Source organism: Artibeus jamaicensis, unplaced genomic scaffold, assembly GCF_021234435.1.
Source record: "Artibeus jamaicensis isolate MK-2021 breed Jamaican fruit bat unplaced genomic scaffold, CSHL_Jam_final contig_1132, whole genome shotgun sequence".
NCBI lineage: Eukaryota > Metazoa > Chordata > Mammalia > Chiroptera > Phyllostomidae > Artibeus > Artibeus jamaicensis.
The window spans coordinates 9,060,724-9,077,471 of NW_026521221.1; the positions used below are offsets into that span (position 1 = coordinate 9,060,724).

Here is a 16,748-nt window from a genome sequence, read left to right on the forward strand (position 1 = left end):
AGGAGGGGGTATGCGGGGTGGAGGGGAATGAAGGGGGGAAATAGAACAACTGTAATGGCATAATTAATAAAATATATTAAAAAAGAAAAAAATTTTCTATAGCATTAACAGTATATTCCATATACAGGGGTGTGCAAAAGTAGGTTATCAGCCACCTTTACCTAAAAAATAAATAATAAGTAAGGCTACAAAATAATAAGACAAATAATACAAATAAATAATAGAATACATAAATAAAAGAATAAATTGTTTCACATACTCACAACTGTAAACCTACTTTCGCCCACCTCTGCATTATCATACTTTATCTTATGCCTTGAATTTATGTACATAATTCATTTGTAAACTACCCATCACCAAAAGCTCTACGTGTTATGTCTTTGAACTCTCCCAGAGTATTAAGTACCATTTTGGGGAAATAGCAGACATCTAAAAGGCACACAATGAATTGGAATAAAGGAAAAATGGTATGAGATTAACAGTTGTAAAATACGTACTCATCTTTTAAACTTTTCTCTCTGCTTCAAGATTTTTCTTTTTCTGGTGATGTGAATACTACTACATCTGAGCACAGGAGCTGGATCTATAATCTCTAAATCACTGATGCTCGGTAAAGGGTGGGTAGCATAAGCACACTTACAGGGACAGTAAACATGTTCAAGGGGTGAGAAAAGATAAGAAAAGCTGGTAAATGCAGACTGTGACACAATGTTTGCTTTAGCCATAGAAGAATGGTACTGGTGTTAATATTTAAGGCTGGGGAGTCAACTCCTCTGCTTGTTTATTGATGCAATTCAATCTGAATAAAAATTAGACACTGTACATCATGTAAGCCAGGCTCTGGAGGGCATACATAGAAGATAAGCATGTAGTTCTGGCCCTTGTTGAGTTTACCCTTAGTGATGTAGGGTGTTGGCAGATACACATGCTCACACATCAACATACATAGGAGACGATATGCAAGGACTGGCCTCTCGGAGGAGCTGATGTTTAAACTGGTTCTTGAAGAAGAGGTGGATTTTGACTGAGCCATAAATTAAGGGAGATAGGAGGGCTAAAGAAAAGTTTTGTTGGGTCGTCTTAAAGCACACAGATAGGAAGGGAAGAGGAGAGGAAATAGTTCTATTTATATCTTACTGTGTTCTCAAAGGGAAAAAATACTTTATAGGAATAATGTCAGTACCCTCTGATTCTAATATGCCAACTGCTCCAAGATGCCATCTCTTCTTTTGCCTTTTAATAGGCTTGCACTAGCTTAAGGAAGAGGATCTGGTGGCATCAAACTACTTGGGAAATGGGTAGCCACTCCAAGAAAGAACAAATGTAGGAAGAATCTGATTTCTGGCAAAGACCTAACATAACAGAAATAAAGGAAACAACGTACTGAGTGAGAATGAAGAAGACAAACTAGAAAGCATGCTCAAAAAGCCAACTAGTTTTGGAAACACAACTTGCTGATAGGGGGAAAGTAATTGAAAAGTAAAACCAACCTGACTACAGCGCTGTTTTGCTTCAAACAGTTTAGTAAGGCAGGATCCGCACACCACCTACATGAGGAGCCAAGAGAAAAGGCAAATGAGTCATCACAACTTTAGTATAAAATTCATCATTGAACTTCTCTCTCCAAATCTTTCTGTCCCTTCTTCTAGACTTCTTTTATTTTATATCTTGCCCCTTTTCTCCCCTACTTTTTTTTGTATCTTCCTATTTATTTACCCCCTCTTTTTATTAATTTCTTTTTAAAAGGGTTTATCAATCAAGGTCCTGCCAGAAAATAAAAAACATTCTAAGTACTTCAACAAGAGGGTCTTTAATAACAGGGACTGGTAATAAAAAGTGATAGAAGGGCTGAGAAGACAACCAGGAAACAAAAAGACAAGGCAATTAAAAACTTGGCCAATAATCAGAGGCTCCCACCTCTCCTAGACTAGAGGAAGAAAAGAAAATAATGGTATTACTGAAGCCCAGGGGCTAGGGTCACCAATGGATGCTGGAACCATAGCAGCCTTGTCTGATGAGTAATGGAGCCAGAGAAAAGCTATAGTCACTGCCAGAGATGCCCCCACAAGGCAGAGAGAGGCAGTCCAAGGCTTCTCTCATCCTCCTAGCTTCCCATATCCTGCCAGTTGTCTCCCACTGACTGAACACAGGCAGAAGCCAACTGACAAGGGAAGGGAGACTGGGAAGGCCTACCAGGGTCAGTCTCCTGCATTACAGAGCTTAGGATGAGGAGGAAAGGTTTTGAGGCAAGCGGGGCCAGGAATGGTATAAAGGGCAAGGGCTTTCTGTTTCAAAGTTTAAACTTTTATCACTTACTATACTAGATATAGCAAGTTCAAAATGTATCAATTTCAAGAATACAAAAGTAAAATTAGTATAACCTACTGTGATTATCATACTCAACACAAAGCATAATAATACTAATTTTTCTGACCCACTTTGATTTATTTTTAACATACTAGAGATCGGAACACCTCATAAGAAAGCAGGAAACAGGAAAGAACCTAACAGAAGAGATGAGAGCACAGAGATGGGTGACGAGACGGGCAGACACACAAACCCTGAGCTGGGCACAGAAGGGGAAAGACCACTGGTTAAAGAAAAAGGCAAACAAATTAAAGAGACTAAAGAAAGTCATGGGGGAAATAACGTAAGAGTAAGACAAAACCGCTTATAAAAATGACTGAAAATGGTGGCAACGAAGATTAGGGTGAGGAGACTGGAGGGTGAAGAGTGACCAGGAAGGCCAAAAAGTAACAGAGTAGAAAAAAAATTTTCTGAAACAACAACACATTTCTCCAGGGGAAGTTTAACTGACACTCTTTGATCTACCAAATGACATTTCTTTCCTCCTCAGGCACCTTCCTGAGATGTGTGCTACCATGAGAGATGTGCTGTGGTTTTGCACAGAGCCCCAAACGGGACTGTTTTAACACTATGGCTGCTGACAACATGACTTCACCAACACACCCCGGGCCCCCTACCAATTTAAAATGAATGATGAGACAGTAGCTATGGGGAAAATAACTATAATGAATGTTAGTCATGGTGGAGCAGGAAGGAATTCCAGCTGCCCATGGCTGTTAGTCTTATCCCCAATTCCTTTAGCCGGTGAATTAGGAATCTCCTATATTTTTGCCATTCCCTTCAATCAACGCTAATCAATTTAAAAGCTGGCAAGTAATTTTAATTTAAAATTTTCAAACTGCACAATTAACTCAATAATAGTATTTTGTCCCCACAGTACCTCTGGAGGAGGGGCTTTACGGTATGCCAATATTCCTGGAAAAGTAGGAATAAATTTGTGGGTAAAGATAGATAGCTACAGAGTACACTATACTCTCCTTCTGCAGAATCTGCAAGAGAATAAACATACATTTAATAAGCACATTGTTCTCACCAGGTTAACCAGTTAATATAGTTTCTTCACTGTTTATGTTCATTTCTGTACTCTCTCTATAGAGTGTATCTTATACTCTCTAAAACAGTGGGTGGCAAATAAACTAAAGGGATCCTTTTAAAACATAAATCTAATTGAGTCATTCTCCTGATGAGATGTCTCCTATGTGAAAACACCACATGATATGAAATACAAAGTCCTTATTGTGGCATAAAGACCCTACATCAGGAGTGTCGAACTCATTTTCAGCCTTGCGCTTGCCACATCAGCCTTGCATTTGCCTTCAAAGGGTGAAATGTAATTTCAACTCCTTAACAGTTAAGGAGTAGTTACAGACATACAGTCCTAAAATTATTTTGGCCCTTCGAAGGCAACCATAAGGCTGATGTGTCCCCTGGTGAAAATGAATTTGACATCCCTGCCCTACATGACCTGGCCTTGGATGCCTCTGGGCCTCATTTCCTACCACCCTCCCTCCTGTTCATTATGCTTCAGCCACACTCTTCTCTTTACTGTCCTTTGACTCATCAAAGCAAAGCCTTTGCATTTATTTTTCATTCTGCTCAGGAGTACTCTTCCATTAACCTACACAATTCAACCCAGTTCTTTTTCCAATGTCTCCTTACAGAAAAATCCTTTCATGACTACCTACCTAAAAGAATTATCCATTCTAGTTCTAGCATTCTCTATGTCCATGATCTGCTTTATTTTTTTTGTAGCACTTGTGACCATTTGACATACCTATTAATCTGCCTGTTTATATTTGGTTTCCTCCCAATAAAACAAAGAACTTTAACTGCCATATTACAGCAGCAACTATATAATAACATACATAAATTTTTTAAACTGCAAACAACAGATCTGTAATGGTAGTAACTACTTGGAAAGTAGCATTCTTTCTTATATAGGATCAGGACAAACCTAGATCCATAAACCCTACTAAACTGAGTTCAAGATTAAAAAAAAAAATGATAGCCAGTAAATCTGACTTGGTCAGTATAATCTCAAAGGATAAAAGGAAGAATCTATGAGCCATTTTGGTGACTCTTCCCCAATCACAAGTGTTTGATTTTTACCTATACAAAGCCACAAGGGAGCCTTCTCTACTTGCATCTAGATTTAAAGAAGTAGAGGAGAAAGAAAATGACTCTGTTAAATATACTGGGCCTTGGTTTGATACTGTAGTCTTTTCCCGGGAGCATTTTAATTAAAACAAAATTTTTTTAAAAAGTAACATATGTTCAAAATTTAAATAGGAGAGTATACAGTACAGTATACAGTACAGTTTTCCTTTAACCTAGTCAAACAGTTCTCCTCCCTAAGGTCAACCAATGTTTCTAATTTCTTGTATAGCTCACCCTATCAGTTATACTCTGCATGCATTTTATAAATTCTAGCATATTAACTATACAGAGAAAGTAGTCACAAGTAGGTTTTACAGATTATAATCTGGGTTTCTGCCTGACCTTTCCTATACCAGGGCAGGGGCACACGTGTTCAGAGTGAAGGGATAAAGGACTGGTACTGTGTGCTCTCATTTTGTACTCTTGAGGCTGAACTTAAGGAAAAAAGCCTTTCATTTACTGCTGTGATATCATTTTCTACTTACTGGTAAACAGGTCTTCAGGTGGAGTTACTCCAAGTAAATAGTGGAAAAACAATGCAGCACAACGAAGATAAGGGGTGATGCCATTCTTCAGTGAGACCCACAAATACCAGCCAGGAATATCACATCCAATGCAGCTAAGAGGCAATAATTCCAGAACAGAACAGAATACTGATGAGACTAAAACCCTAGACTTTAAGCGCCCTTTCAAAAACATAGCTAAGTATTTAAATCAGGGGTGTCCAACCTGCGGCCCCAGGTCAGGATGACTGTGAATGCAGCTCAATACAAAATCGTAAATTTAGTCCTGTTTGGTGTAGCTCAGTGGGTTGAGCACTGGCCTACGAATCAAACAGGTTGATTCCCAGTCAGGGCACATGCCTGGGTTGCAGGCCAGTTCCCAGCAGGGAACAAATACACAAGAGGCAACCCTACCTGATATTTCTTTCCCTCTCTCCTTCCCTTCCCCTCTGAAGATAAATAAATAAAACCTAAAAACAAATTACTTTAAAAAAATCATAAATTTACTTAAAACATTGAGTTTTTTTGTGATTATGTGTCACAATATATTTAATGTGTAACCCAAGACAAGTCTTCCAGTGTGCCCAGAGACACCAAAAGGTTGGACACCCTGATATTTTCAATAATTTTTTATCCTTTTAAAACAGAATATTTAACTAGCTATAGATTCAGTTTGAACCTAATAGTTTCCTAAAGAAAACCACAAATCTTGCATCTTTTACCATGTAGACTTTTAATTTATTTTACTTTATTTTAATTCTCACCTGAGGACATTTTTCCATTCTTTCAGAGAGAGGAAGAGGGATGGGGAGAGGAAGATAAAGAGAGAGGGACAGACAGACAGAAAGACATCGATGTGAGAGAAACATTGACTGGTTGCTCCCATTATGCACTCCAACCAGGCGCTGAACCTGCAACCAGGGTTATGTACTGTCACCAGGAATTGAACCCACAACCTTTTGGTCTACAGGATGATGCTCCAATCAACTAAGCTACACTGGCCAGAGCTTAGCCTAAAAGCTACTTTTAAGCTACTTATTAAGACTAAAAGCTACTTTCTTCTTTTTCCTAATCCTTATGATGAAATGGGGAGCAGATATAGTTATCATAACTAACCAAAGTAGCTAAGTTAGCTAAAAATAATTAATACCTTTTTGATTCCTATATTAAAATAACTGGTGATTTGTAGGGCAGTGAACTGTTTTACGTAATATTGTAACGGTGTGATAATGGCGTGACCCAAAGAGTGAACCCTAGTATGAACTATGGACTTCAGTTAACAACAATGTACTGCTATCGTTTTTATCAAATGTGTAACACTAAAGCAAGACATTAATAATAGGAGAACTTGGTAGAGGGAGAAAATAAATGGGAATGTTATACTCTCTGTTCAGATTTTTTGTAAACCTAAAAGAGGTTTGTAAAAAATAGCCTACTAATATTCGGTACCCAGAGTAAGGGGAAAAAAAGACTTATGAGGAAGAGGAAAACAAAGAGGAGACCCTGACAACAGGTGAAGCTCAGCAGATCATTCCTATCTCACTTTAGGTTTTAACCTCTACATTGCCAATATATTTCACGTATCATTCATAATGGCCTTAAAAACAACCCTCTAATTAGCTAAGTTCATCAACTATATGAATTGCTTTAAAAGGACGACCTATTTTCTATTTTCTACCTTTATTTAAATTTAAAATGCTATCATTTGTTAAAAATTCTATCATCTTTTGCCTATATCCCTATAGCAGTTTATAAGAATAAAGATGTCCAGAACTTGTTTCAAGTCTTAGAACAAATAAATGGCTACCTGTTATTCCCAAAGCCCTTAAGTCCTTTTTTAAAAATTGGAATTAAATGTTTCCGAAGTTATACTGTCAAACAACTAAACAAAGACATGGAAATATCAAAACAATACTGAGGCAGATTAAACGCACAGACTGCCACTACTCACCCACTTATATACTGAGAAACTTCTGCCAAAAACGAAGATGCAGAACGAGCCTCTTCACTATCTTCTTGAACCTGAACAAGGGGGAGGCCTGAAAAAGAAATTTTGAAAGATAAATCTATAAACTGGCTATTCAATTTAAAAATTACACCTCAATTTAGTGGTTTCAGGATAATAAATAAAGTCTAGTCAAGTGAGGTTCACTGATTCTCAGTCTATTCTCACTGATTGATAGTAAAACTATTAGGTAAACTTTGTCAGTATATTATGCGGAGAAACAGAGTTAAATCATAGCCTTGTGAAACATGGATAGTTAACAGATATTTATTATTATATAAGAATTTATAATTATATATATATTAAATAGCATCCATAAAGAAATGAATGATCCTTCAGCAACAGACATAAAATAGAACTTAGCAATATACAATTAACCACAAGCACAATTAAATTTTGCCAATAAATCATGGGCAAATGTTATGTACAGTTAACAAATGATGGGAACTTTACCTGTGTCTATGGTAAGAAGTATCTGAAGCATATGTGCCATGGTAATCAAATGGAAGAGATAAAGGTGGTTATAGGAAGAACTAACTGATGAAGGCTGCAGATCAACAGTGTCATCCCAATACAAGGATGGGAATGCTAACACAGCACCGACCTATGAGAGAAAATGGTATCAACATGGGTAACAACAGAGAGCAACACAAATTAATCTCATAATTAAATATAATGGGCACCAGAAGATACAATGTGTTTGTATGGTGTTTAAAAGAACCACGATATTTTTCCAAATTACTCAACAGAATACCTTATAATATATTGTACCACAAATAAAGGACAAAAGTCATCACTAAATAGGTTATCCCTTTGCTGGGTCTACTTATTCAAGTTCTAGATAGTGGTCTCAAACCCTGTGGGGTTCAGGAGATTCAACATCACAATCACTTGGGGAGCTCTTAAAGTCACACTGATACACAGGCCTCACCCCAGTCCAGCGAAATCAAATTCTCAGGGGTCAGGGCCCAGTTTACTAGCACCCTTAGTGACAGCACTGGGCAGAGGCCTGGACAATGAGGGATGAGGATACTGGTTAACAAAAACTCCATGCTCCCAATCTTACCACTGTGCTCTCCCTAGAGAAACTCACAAAACAGTTGCCACCCATCCATAGGTGTTTGGGGGAAGCCTGGCTGTGTCCATGGTTGGTCCCTAGCACCAAATAACTAATAGTTTTAAGATAGCTAATGGTGGCATTCCCTTCTTATAATATAAATAAATTAGGAAGAAGGGGAGAGGGAAAGCATTATCTATTAGAAAAAATTTGCTTGTACAGACACCAGCTAGTCATAATCAACCATGGTAGGACTTATTATAAAGTAAAGAGTAAACGTGCTTTCATCTTTAAAGTGATTTTGATGGTCTCAGTGAAATCTGTATCTATCTGTAAACAAAATGGACAAAAGAGAAAAATTCATAGTTTGAACACCAATAATTTACAATATTGAACAGCAGCATCAATTTGAATGAGGAAAACACATAAAATTATAAACTTGAGTGACTTTTAATAAAATTTTATTGAACACTTACCAATACATGAAATAGATCTATAGATAAAAGGCAAGGTGTATCTTCTGATTTTAGGTTAGGAAGAACAACTAAAATAAATAAATAAATAAATAATCAAATTCAGTCAGTAAAATAGCTATGTAGTTAAATATAAAGCAAAATATAAACATCTAAAACAAAAATTGTTCATAAAATAAAGAAACTGACAGACTGGTACATTACACCTTTGAAATATGGGAACCATAATTAAATATAAACTTAACAGAACAGGCTCCTAGAAGGACTTAGATTCAATTTAAGAATTAAACAGTAAGATAGAGGAGGAAAGGTAAATAAATTAAGATAACTCAAATAGAGATTGTTCAATAAATATTTGCTGAATGAATAAGAATTAGTTTTATACAATGTTCTCTAGTACTTTTTCCCCCTTAACTACAAACTTCTAAATGTTCTGTGATAAAATATGTGAACAAATTTGAGGTGGGGAGCAGAGAAGATTTTTTCCACATTAAGTCAATTTCTTAACCCCAGGTCCAAGAGTTTAAACCAAAAGCCTTCAAGTTAACACCATAGATGTTGGGGTCAGAATGGGTTCCAGTGCTGGTTGTGATTATTTGTCATAGGCAAGGGACTTAACTAAATTTACAGTATACACACAACTGGGGAGGTTCATTAACATATGCATTTAAAACACTTATCCCAAGCCTGGCATATAGTAACCATTTGATAAATGTTATTGATACTGGCCTTATAAAACAAACTAAAGTGATCATAGGACTTTGTCATTAACTAGCTCTTTGTTCCTGAAATTCACTTGAGGTTTCTAGCTCTCATTTCCTCTGTTAAGACTTTTCACTAATATTTCTGATATGTCAGTTAACATTTCTAATAACACTACCTATATTGTTTGCTCCTGTACTATAAATTGTTTTGTTCTTGGGACATTTTAATAACTCCTAATTCCTCCTGAATTCTATCACTTTTTTAGCTACTTTATCTGCCGTCAATTTTTCTTTTATTTTTAAAGATTTTATTTTTTTTGGAGAGGGGGAAGAGAAGGAGAAAGAGAGGGAGAGAAACACCGATAGGTTGCCTCCTGCACATGCCCCAGCTGGGACCAAACCTGCAACCCAGGGATGTGACCTGACCAGGAATCAAATGGGAGACCCCTCGCCTCAGGGGAGGCCACCCAAATAACTGAGCATCATGGGTAAGGGATGCCATCAATTTTTCTTATAGGCATTTGTGAAATTACTTTTCCTGGCTGCTAAATGTATTATTTTTAAGTTCCTTTGAAATGAAAAGTTAATTTTGGCATGCATAGTTTCATTTTATCTGTACTAAAACTCTCTCTTTATAGAAAATTAAATACCTTAGCAAAGCTTATGTGATATAGTGGGGAAAGCAGGAGCTTTTATAATCAAGGCTGGGTTCAAACATTTGTTCAGCCTCTTACTGGTTTTATGACCTTGGTCAAAGTCATATGACTTCTCTGGGCCTTAGTTTCCTCATCTGTAAATAGGGATAATGATTTCTTTGAAGAATGAAGAAATAAGATTATATAAAAAGATCCTTGTACAGTGCCTAGCATGTACTTGGCTGTGAGCACTGTATGTCCTATTGCTACTGCAGAATCAATATACTAAAAACAATTTTCATTAGCTTTCACACAAAGCAGTTCTATTATGGACTTCCCTATCTTTCAATCACTGCTATTTTTAAATAATTTAAAATTTTTTAAATTTATTTTTAGAGAGAGGAGAAGGAAGGGAGAAAGAGAGGGAGAGAAACATCGATCAGTTGCCTCTCCCATGCTCCCAACTGGGGACCTGGCCTGCAACCCAGGCACGTGCCCTGACTGGGAATCGAACCCCATCCAGGGACTGGAAATCAGACAGGCAACCTTTCAATTGCAGGATGTCGCCCAACCCACACCAGTCAGGTCTCAACTATTGTTACTCATTTTAATTCAAAATCTTGCTCCTGTGTAACCCAATATATCTCCTTCCCTAATTTCTGCGACTACACCCATATACACAAGAATCTTTCCATACATATATCCCTCTAATTTTTCCTTTTCCAATCCAACGTATATAATATCAAGTTAACCCTAGAATACTGTTGCCCAAAACATTTCAAAAAGTCCTAATGAACTAAAGAATTAAGTTCAAACTTCTTATTAGGGCATTTAAGACTTGTTATTTTTATCAAAACAACTTCCCATTTCTCTACCTACAGGTGCCACTACTCCTATCAAACTTGTCTATTTGAACACACCACATACTTCTCTACCTCCTCAATCTCTGTTCGAACTGTGCCCTGTGCTTAGACTGCTTTCTCTGATCCTCTCAAACTATTCTCATAAACCATCCCTGCAAGACTCAATTCAAAACCCACCCTGTTAGAGAATAGCAGAGTCCTATAGTGATCCCTTCCATGTCTCAATTCTTGAACCACATATTTGCAGCATATATCTGATATTTGGCTACATTATAAAGTGTTTTCACAGAGGTTCTACTTCTGTAATTCAAGTAGATGCCTATGGCAGGAACCATGTCTTACCCCTGCATACAGGATGAGGTGAAAGTAAGTTGTTGGCATGGAAAATACAATAACCAATTAATAATAATACAAGCATACACTGTGTTTCATGTATTTGTACTTGTCAGCATGTGTATTCTTGTATTATTTATTACTGTATTTCCCAAGTGAACTATAAACATATTTTTGCTTCAACCTGTATACAGTTTATAACCCTAACACTTTGCAAATAATGATCCTGCTGCTAACAAGTTTTCACATGACAAATATATATAGGCACATACAATACAGAGCAAAAGCACATCAATTCTGTTAGTTACTTTGAATTAGAGATTATGCACTACTACTATAGTCCCTGCCATCCATAATGATGTAAATTAGTCTGCTTGTTTGCTCCTTATTTTGAGGTATTAAAAAAATCATTAATCCTGTAATGTGTGGTAAGTACAAAAGCAGAGATTATATGGAACTACTAGTAAAACAAGGTATCCAAATTATGACTGAAATGAAAAGAGATATCAAAAAATTAAAAACTAAACCAAAATAGTACTATGCAAATAGGACAAACTGTTCAACATAGCAAAGGCAGGTACATGTTACATAAGCCTATCCAACTGACCAGTAAGAAAAAGAGTAAATTTAAAAGAAAGGGAAAAAATTTTTAAGTGTGTGGTTAGGAGAAAAGTATCAATATTAGTTACTTATTAGTATGAGGTTAATTCAGGATATAGCTGGAAGTTAATTTGAAAATATAAAAGCTAAGCATATTGGAAGTTCTAATGAAACAGGTGCCAGCCTTGGATGGCGCCATGGAATCCCTATGTCATCAGAGGGAGCAGAAAGCTGCTCAGGAAGAGTTGCTTAAGAGGCTTGTGAGGAATAATTAACAGATAAGAAAGTGACCTGTCTCCACAGACTTTAAAATGTTTTGAAAACAAGAAAAGAAAGCCTGCTAGATCAGCTGGCAGAAAACTGCCTGGCTTTAAAGCGTAAACAAACTGAGTGACTATCTTATTTTGTGGAAATGTATTTAGAAAGGGCAAGCTTAAACCACCCTGCCTATGATATTCTGAACTTATGAACAAGCAGACTTATAAATAGTCATGTTTAAGCCTGACCTCTTTAGGTGCAGAGGAGCTCCTGTAATACAAATACCCAAATGAAAATGCAGATAACCAAAATGAGAGCCAAATCATTCTACTACTATATAATCTCTAGTTCTTTTTATTTTATTTTTAAATTTACTTTAATGTTGTTCAAGTAGTTTTCTTTTACTCCCATCCCAGGCCACCCCTCCAATGCTCCCTACCTCCCTTTATTCTAACCAGATTGGGATACAAGGATGTTAGTGGTTGTGGATGCTTGTTCAACAATCTTTAGGTGGGTACAAAGGATATAAGCTGAAAATATCTGATACTTAAAAAATCAGGTATTACAGAGACAACTTTATGTTTTATTTTATTTTTTGTTTTTGTGAGCATTCAAAATGAGTGCAGTGTGTGGTTTCCTAACAAAATACACTTCCATAAATGCAATGGAAAAGACATGTATATAATAAAATAATAATAGTAATAGTAGTAGTAGTAGTAGTAATAGTAGTAGCAGCAGTAGTAGTAGCAGCAGCAGCAGTAGTAATTCAGAGTAGGCCCTACCTGATAGGAGACGAATCAGATGTTTCTGTATCAGGACTTGAGGACAGGTGCTCCTCTGTGCAATGGCAAACTGCATTAATGCTTTCAGACCATTATGCTGATTTGTAAAAGAGAGGAACATAAAAGGGGAAGATAAAAGACCCAAGTCATTCACTGTAAAAATAAATCCCAGTCTGTAAGAATTAGTTGCAGACTTATTATATACTGAACATTCTTGCAAATAAATTTCAATATTTTTAATACTTCTAAAAAGTTTTATATCCTTGCCAAATTTTTATCAGCTTTCCCATAACAAAGAGGTATTAAAGCTATAATCACTTAAATTCTCATTGAAGTATTCATTTTCTCCAGAGTCAACTTCTTAAATGCCTGGTGTAATTTAGTCTATTGAAACCTATACAAATAAATATATTAACAGAACTTCTATAATTATGACCAAAAAACCCTGAATTCGGGAAACAGTGCTCCTATTTCCCGCTCCCCCCAAAAAAAAACTGATCAGAAGCCCCTTGTAGATTTCAAGTCACCTGTGCCAGCTATCAGAAAAATAAGAGGGTAATTGGCTAGGAAGGGGTTGGTCTGAGAAATCCTCAGTTACCCATCCTGTGCTTACAGGGCTCCCGAGCACATTCTTGAGTGCCGCTGTGCGGGCCCATATGTTATGAGGCTTAGGCCTGAGCATAGTCCTGTAGTGTCAGGATAGGCCCATCAAGGAAGCATGGCTTAGTTTTCTTCCTGAATTCAGTGTGATGATTTATTTAAAGCTAAGCCAGCATTAATAATTAATGTTACATGAGGATGAAAAGTTAGTGAAAAGGGAAAATGTAGATTTCTAATTTGGCAATAAACAGAGAAGGGGAGAAAAACCAACCAGTCTCATCCAAAATCTCTCTGAATTACATTGAACCACTAAGACTGAGTAAACCCTAAAGTATACAGTGGCCATTCACTCTCTATGAGACTGAAGTAGCTCCTTAAGAAACAACCAAACATAGAATTCTGCTATTTTTACAGAAAAAGTAGTGAATAAAGAATTTTTGAAAAGATAAACCAACTGTGGACTCCCTAGCAAAGTGCACCATGAGTGACATGTACCCTGTAAGAACACACATACCTGTCTATTTTGAAGTGCTCCAAACAGAGGTTTTCCTTCATCTCCCAAGAGGTTTTCTCAAAGAATAAGAAAAAAAATAATAAAGCCTAAATACTTGGTTTCCTTCTATCAGATATCCTTTTACTAATCCTCAAAAGAAACTTTGCAGGTAAGAAGGGACTGGCAAGAAGTATTCAAACTGAACCTACAGTTCTTGCTGAAAAGCAAGAACCTACAACCTAGATTACTCTATCCAGCAAAGCAATCAGTTAGAATTGAAGGGCACATCAAGCGCTTCCCAGACAAGGTAAACACAATGGCTTGGTGATGAATAAGTTCATCACCAAGCCATTATTATATGAAGTGCTAAAAGGAATTACATAAGAAAAAGAAGATCAAAATGATGAACATTAAAATGGCAATAAATTCACAACTATCAATACCTGGATCCAAATAATATACTAAGCAAACAGGCAGAATATGAACAGAATCACAGTGATAGAAATCATTTGGAGGGTTATCCTTTGGGAGAGGGAAGGGGAAATATAAGGGAAAAGGTACAGGAAATAAGAAGCATAATTGGTAGGTACAAAATAGACAGGGGATGTTACGAACAGTATATGAATAGAGTAGCCAAAAAACATATATGCATGACCCATGTATATAAACTCAGGGGGAGAATTGCTGGAGGGAACGGGGGTACCAGGTGGAGGAGGACAAAGAGGAAAATATTGGGACAACTATAATAGCATAATCAATAAAATATATTTTTTAAAAATATATAAGATTATGTACATAAAGAATAAGTTTCTAAGACTTTACTTTGTATTAAATGTAGCTTTATAATGTTATGACAGAATCTCATTCATTATAAAATGTTCTCAGTTTAAAAAATGTTATGTTTTCATTCATCTTCAATATTAAAATGGCTTCTTGCACAAAAATTCACCAATTTTGATATGTTTTTTAAAAATGCACACTGATATGACAGCTGTTACAATACAGTCTAACAAAATAGTTTCAAATGACATTAAAAACAACTAAGTACTACTAGAGTATTATACAGAAAAAGCATTAACAGACATTTTGGCCAAACCAATGTAAGTTTAGGATGTATAACATGCTGCTTTGATTGCTATGTTTTCTATAGAAAGCTTTTAATGTAGTAGGTAATTTTAAAGTAGGCTTCCTTTCAGACTTGGTGAGCTTCTGCCTGCTAATCTGTCTCTCCTGACCACCTCAGTCAGTCTTCCTTTCCATTTTTAGGTTCTTAAATTCTTTAGGGGATCCCTTTCTATTTTTCTTAACATGTAAAAGAAATAATAATTAACTGATTCTTTCTGTAGTGAATCTTCTTCCTTTGAGCCTTTTCTTCTTGGCCTTCTAGTATGGCAAATCTGCTGTATTTTGAATCTAGCTTGCTACATGATGTCCATTTCAAACATTTTTTGCTTATGTTGCTTATGGACATTATTGTAGTTAAAAAGAGCTCAATACAAAAATTCGCAGACTAAATGGCATCAGGCTACACTAATCTACTGAAATACTAACAGTGTGTTCAAACAAATAACTATTCGAAGCCATCAGGGAAAAAAAGGAATAATTTTTAGTCAGTCAATGTTAACTGTTCCTATAAAACCTCCAAACCAGTTCTCTTATAGGCTATACCAATTGCTTGAATAGTGAAAGCACATGTGCTCCAGGTCATCGTGGGGATTCGAGGGTCCATTTCATCAGGAGGCACTTTCAGTCCAATTCTATAAATTGTTGTGGCAAAGAGAATGACCATTTCCTTAATGCTATTAGAATATTTTATCCTAAAAATGAAACAGGAAAAACATATAACATGATTTAGTAAAAGGGGCTACCTACTGAGAATTCTAATTAGGCACTGAAGCAATAAACAATTTAACTCTTTTTGACAAAGTAAACTGCTCTTTGTCAAGTTATAGATTAGAGCCTCTGCAGAAAATTTATTAAGAAAAAATGGGAGCCCTGGCTGGTGTGGCTCAGTTGACTGGAGTATCTTCCCATAAAACTGGGACATCCCAAACTGGGTTTGATTCCCAGTTAGGGCACTTAAGGATTCCCAGAGAGGTGACTTAAGGATGGATTTTCAGGAGTTACAGACTGAGCCTGGGTTTGCAGGTTCAGTCCCCAGTCGGGATGAGTACAAGAAGCAGCACATGGATGTCCGTCTCTCTTTCACATAGATGTTTCTAGATGTTTCTCTCTCTCTTTCCCTCCCTTACCCTCTCTCCAAAATTAATGAGCATATTCTTGGGTGAGGATTAAAGAAATAAAGAAGAGAAATGGGAAAAGCAGAACTGTGTCTCCTATAACCAGAAAAATCTCTTACAAAATGGTAATGATCCATATAACTTCACTATGAAAGATGCAGTAAATGATCACAGCAGAAAAGGGTTCAGCCCAAATAAAGGGACAGACCAGACAGTGCAGGAATAAAATTCAGAGGAAACAGATCTGACATAACAAGTTTTAGTGTCTGGAAAAAGGCCCAAGAAGTACTTTTATGTTAATAAGGTGTATTTGGGGAGGGAAAGGGGCAGGTGGTAGTAATACCATGTATTTGGAGGGATAATTTCTGGTTTCCTGAACTTCCATCTGTAATAAGTTAACATGTATTTTCAGTAGCAGTGGGATACATAATATAAACAAGGATCATAACTAGAAATATTTACCTCAGATAATACGCATTAAACTCATTTTCACCGGGGGCTACATTGGCCTCTCGGTTGCCTTCAAAGGGCTGAATGGAATTTTAGGACTATGTAAATGTAACTAGTCCTTAAGAGTTGAGCTAGAGCTTGGTGCAGCTGCCAGGTAAAACAAGGTGAAGGGCCAGTTTCAGCCTGCGGGCCTTGTGTTTGCCACTTGTGCATTAAATAATACCTGAT

At 36.6% G+C, this 16,748-nt stretch overlaps 1 protein-coding gene across 6 annotated transcripts in view; it reads right to left on the reverse strand.

The window, feature by feature from the left end:
- The window catches only part of UBR1 (ubiquitin protein ligase E3 component n-recognin 1), a 125,753-nt gene that overhangs the window by 13,746 nt on the left and 95,259 nt on the right, over window positions 1–16,748 (reverse strand). For all 6 annotated transcript variants that reach the window (XM_053665993.1, XM_037161665.2, XM_053665988.1 and 3 more), the window contains 9 exons: window positions 15,499–15,647; window positions 13,852–13,907; window positions 12,738–12,834; window positions 8,566–8,633; window positions 7,486–7,636; window positions 6,979–7,066; window positions 5,010–5,143; window positions 3,248–3,356; window positions 1,491–1,547 (listed from right to left, as the gene is read on the reverse strand). In XM_053665993.1, coding sequence (XP_053521968.1) covers window positions 1,491–1,547; window positions 3,248–3,356; window positions 5,010–5,143; window positions 6,979–7,066; window positions 7,486–7,636; window positions 8,566–8,633; window positions 12,738–12,834; window positions 13,852–13,907; window positions 15,499–15,647 — 909 coding nt within the window. The remainder of the gene's footprint in view (window positions 1–1,490; window positions 1,548–3,247; window positions 3,357–5,009; window positions 5,144–6,978; window positions 7,067–7,485; window positions 7,637–8,565; window positions 8,634–12,737; window positions 12,835–13,851; window positions 13,908–15,498; window positions 15,648–16,748) is intronic.